The sequence below is a fragment of the Sinocyclocheilus rhinocerous genome, unplaced genomic scaffold (assembly GCF_001515625.1).
Source record: "Sinocyclocheilus rhinocerous isolate Xijiao unplaced genomic scaffold, SAMN03320098_v1.1 scaffold241, whole genome shotgun sequence".
NCBI classification, from domain to species: Eukaryota; Metazoa; Chordata; class Actinopteri; order Cypriniformes; family Cyprinidae; genus Sinocyclocheilus; species Sinocyclocheilus rhinocerous.
In genome coordinates, this window is record NW_015659312.1 from 1,813,128 (window position 1) to 1,817,338 (window position 4,211).

General features: G+C 36.9%; 1 protein-coding gene across 1 annotated transcript in view; it reads left to right on the plus strand.

The window, feature by feature from the left end:
• Positions 1-4,211, plus strand: part of LOC107723438 (14-3-3 protein beta/alpha-A-like) — a 15,982-nt gene that overhangs the window by 2,396 nt on the left and 9,375 nt on the right. Inside the window, exon 2 of the mRNA XM_016532052.1 lies at positions 279-584. Coding sequence (XP_016387538.1) covers positions 291-584 — 294 coding nt within the window. The 5' untranslated portion in view covers positions 279-290. The remainder of the gene's footprint in view (positions 1-278; positions 585-4,211) is intronic.

A 4,211-nucleotide genomic window follows, 5' to 3' on the forward strand; every position in this document is an offset into this window, starting at 1 on the left:
ATATATATATATATATATATATATATATATATATATATATATAATATATATACACACACGCATATATGCATGTCAGAGGCATAGCACAGATTAATTGATTCACTGCTGTGAAATTTTTTACTACTTCTGCAAGAATGATTGTCCAGTTTATTTCGTTTCTATTCTCAGTAATGATGAGCTTGCATCTAATCAGTAATCAGACACATGACACTTGTGTTACACCTCAAATAAATCAGACTCAGTGTCTGATTGAACTCTCTAACTCTCTTTTTCCTCAGCACTGAGCAGCCATGGACAAGAGCGAGCTAGTGCAAAAAGCCAAGCTGGCCGAGCAGGCAGAGCGCTATGATGACATGGCAGCCGCTATGAAGGCTGTCACTGAGGGCGACATTGAACTGTCTAACGAGGAACGCAACCTGCTCTCGGTGGCTTACAAGAACGTGGTGGGTGCCCGCCGTTCTTCCTGGAGAGTGGTCTCCAGCATCGAGCAGAAGACGGAGGGCAGCGATAAGAAGCAGCAAATGGTCAAGGAATATCGGGAAAAGATTGAGAAGGAGTTGAAGGAGATCTGCAATGACGTACTGGTAAGTATCTTACAACTGAGATAATCCCAATCGTTTATATTCTGACCCAGGGATACGCACAAGATACGCACATTTGCTCTTGTCCCCGTTTCTTTATTCCAGGTGTTGGTGGGTAACGTAGGTTGATAATCCTGCTTGCGTTAATTACTCATTGTGAGCAAGGCCCTCTTTCAGCCAAGCCTATTAGTCCAGGCCTGATCTCATTTGTTCCAACGCATGCACAGGTGTCCTTACCTAGGGACAGTTTTTGTAGCCCTGATGACAGATTTAAGGGGTCAGGGTCTATTTAACTTCTGTTTCAGTCTTCAGCCTGCAGAAATGACAGTTTTATAGATTCTGTAGAGCACAGAATTCACGTTGCATAGACTTTATGTAATGAGGTTCCTGTACACTTGCCTTACATTGTGTAGAATGTATTACACAAGGTTTACTTGTGCTTAAAAACACCATGCTGTCATCTCAAATGTATCCTTGTGTCATTTGGGAAGAATTAGAGATCAAAAAAGCTAAAGCATTTTACTTGATACAGGCTCTAGCTGGTCTAATACCTGTAAACTAGTATACTTTGAATTGGAGGTTATAAAGCAGTGATATTTGAATGTAGGGAAATGTGTATATAAATTTACAGTCATTGTGAACCATTGCTGGCAATCTACTTTACTTCTGTAATGCAATGGGTTTTTGAGTATAACAGTATTCTCAGTAAAAAAAAAAAACTAGATTGTGGTCCTTGTCTTTTCCATCCCAAAATGGAGAAAAATTTGCTGAAATATTGGCTAATTATTTATCTGTCAGTTAACATTATTAAATAGCCCGCACATTTTAAGTAATGTTAGAAGAACAGGAAAGTTGTTAATGTTTCAGATGTAAGAATTATTATGAGAGTTATTACATTTTTATTAATATTTTGAACTTTTTTTGTTGTTTGTTTTTTAAATTTGTAATAACATGTATTGATATACTTTTCACAATAAGGAAACGTATATTGATTTTGTTGTTTTGCATATATTCAAAAATGAGTAATTTGCCTATGTATATATGGTTAAATTCACCTCTAAAAAAACTATTGTCAAAAAGCTTAGTATAAAATAAAAAAATAATTGTCAAACATTTTAGTAAAACTAATATTTAAAAGACAATATATGCAAAAAATGGTTCGTAAAATGAAGGTAACTCACCTGTTTTTCTTTTTTCTTAACTCACCTGTTTTTGCAGTTGTGCCAATAGACTGGTGAATTCAACCAGGGATAACACAGTGACTTGTACTAGTAACATATCACCAAGTCCTTGAACATTACAGAAGACATAAATTTAAAGTCCACTTCAACTCAGTAAGCCATAAGTGAGGTCCCATGAGAAACATGCTCACTCTGAGGCTTCGGCTAATGTCTGTGTAAGTGAGAGAGGCAGCTAATTAGCTTTTAGCAGCTGCTTGGGTGGGAGAGATGAGGCTATGTAATGAGGTGTGGGAAGTGAAGAGGCCTCTAGAGAGCATGAGGACAGCAGAACTCCACAATGTGGCTGTGGACCAAACATGGGCACAGTAGAATACTTGACTACAGCTGCTTGTAGATGAGCACGACTTTTTGTTTTTGTTTTATTTTTCTTCTTCATCAGGTCCTGGTGACGATGAGCTCAAATCAAAGTAGAATAAGTGTTTTGGCCAGGCTGCCTGATGTGTTTGAAGGGAGGGGATAAATTGACTTTGTGTGCACATAGCATGAAAGTGGCTGAAGGCCACATGGCTCTGTTAATGCACAGGTTGAGTCACCTCTAATCCCATAATGACAGCAGCTGAGCTCTTGTTTTTTGGGCCACTGACCTGTAGCCCTCCACGTTACAGCCAAAGGGACTTTTTATTTTCACTGCTTTTGCATTTAGGAGAATGAAACGAGACTATGATGTCATGTGTATTCCTACATATTATGTAACTTAATGTTACATTAACCCTTACACTGCATTATAACCAGGCATGATGGGACAAGATTTCAATGCCAAGCGTTTTTTTTTCTTTACTCAAAAATGCTGTGCAATGGAAGAAAATCACAGCTAATCAGAAAAGTACATGTACCTGTACACTCTCTGTTTTCACACTCGTAATGCAAAAACATGCCTATTTACTTCAGTGAGTTTTTCTCCAGGCGGCATAATTTCTATGCGGAATGACGTATTTGTTATGTAATATTTAATGTTTCCGAATTTACATGTTCTGTCTAGGCATGGGCCGGTATGAGATTTTGATGGTATGATAACCTTAAGCAAAAAAAATATCACAGTTTCGCGGTATCACGGTATTGTTGTTACAGCTCTAAAATGTGTTATTTTTAAATGACTGGGTAAAAAAAACAACAAAAAAATATTTTTCCCGCTGAACACAATATATTTTGTTTTTGAGCAACATACAGAATATTAGGAACAGTAGAATTTCTTTATTTTTCTTTGATTTGTTTCCTAAAAAGAAGAAAAATAAAGACTGACATCTTTATTTAACCTAAATCTGTAATTACAGGTATTTAATTTTAGTTATATAATTCATATACATATCATTTATATAATTTCATATCATTTAGTTATATAATTTCATATACATAATTTGATTTAATAATAACCCAATTTGAAGCAATCTACATGCCTGAACGAAGCAAACAGAAGCTCTGAATGAGACGCAGATTCACTCTCTGACAGCAGGAGGCGCTTCTGGAACACCACATATGGCGTTTCCTTGGTTACCGCTGTAAACAAAGCAGCACTGCTGAAACACTGCTTTAATATGAACTGTACAGAGACGAGATTAAAAGAAAATACCACATAAACTTTTCTGAAGACAAGTCAGTTCCCCTCAGAATAGGGAAGGAACGATTACCGGTTTCACGATAAATCACGATAAAATGCCCTGACGGTTAGTATTACCGTTTAAAATTTAATTATCATCAAAACCGTGTTTGATTATCGCGCTTTTGAAAACTCGCGGTAAATCCTGTCCAGCCAGCATCAGTCTGACGCAGAAGCGCTGCCCCGCGAATTTATCAATAAAATAGTTTCGCAGCTACATGACATTTCTCAGTAGCGAGGTTCATGAAGGAGTTTAACTTAAAGATTCGCTATTAGTAGACGCTGCTGCTGAACGCTGCTGAGAGACGCATAGACGCAGGTATTCACACGCATTTAATATCTCTCTCTCCCTCTCTCTCTAATATGTCTGAGCTAGGTGATTCTGTCACACGCACTAGTGTAAATGTAGCCTAACAGATGTGTAAACTGAAGACTATTTGAGCTTTATTAAAACTATTTTGCACTGATTTATTGTGTTGGTTACATTTTGTTCCTTTGTGCAGTGGCTCAGGAGATGAGTCTTTGAGTTTGTATAAACATCAACAAGCTGAAAAATAAAACCAAAGTTTTTTTTTTAGATAATGTAATCTTGTTAAAATTGATTTCATAAAATTGGTATCGAAAAAAGTATCGTTCAGGAACCGGTATCGAAGTCAAGGTATCGGTATCGGTATCGATATCGAAAATTTTTGAACGATACCCAGCCCTATTTCCAAGATTATAAAATCTGTTTATTTCCTTAATCGACAAATGCAACTTATGTCAGGGAGAGAGTTTGGTAGTCAGTATAGAAGG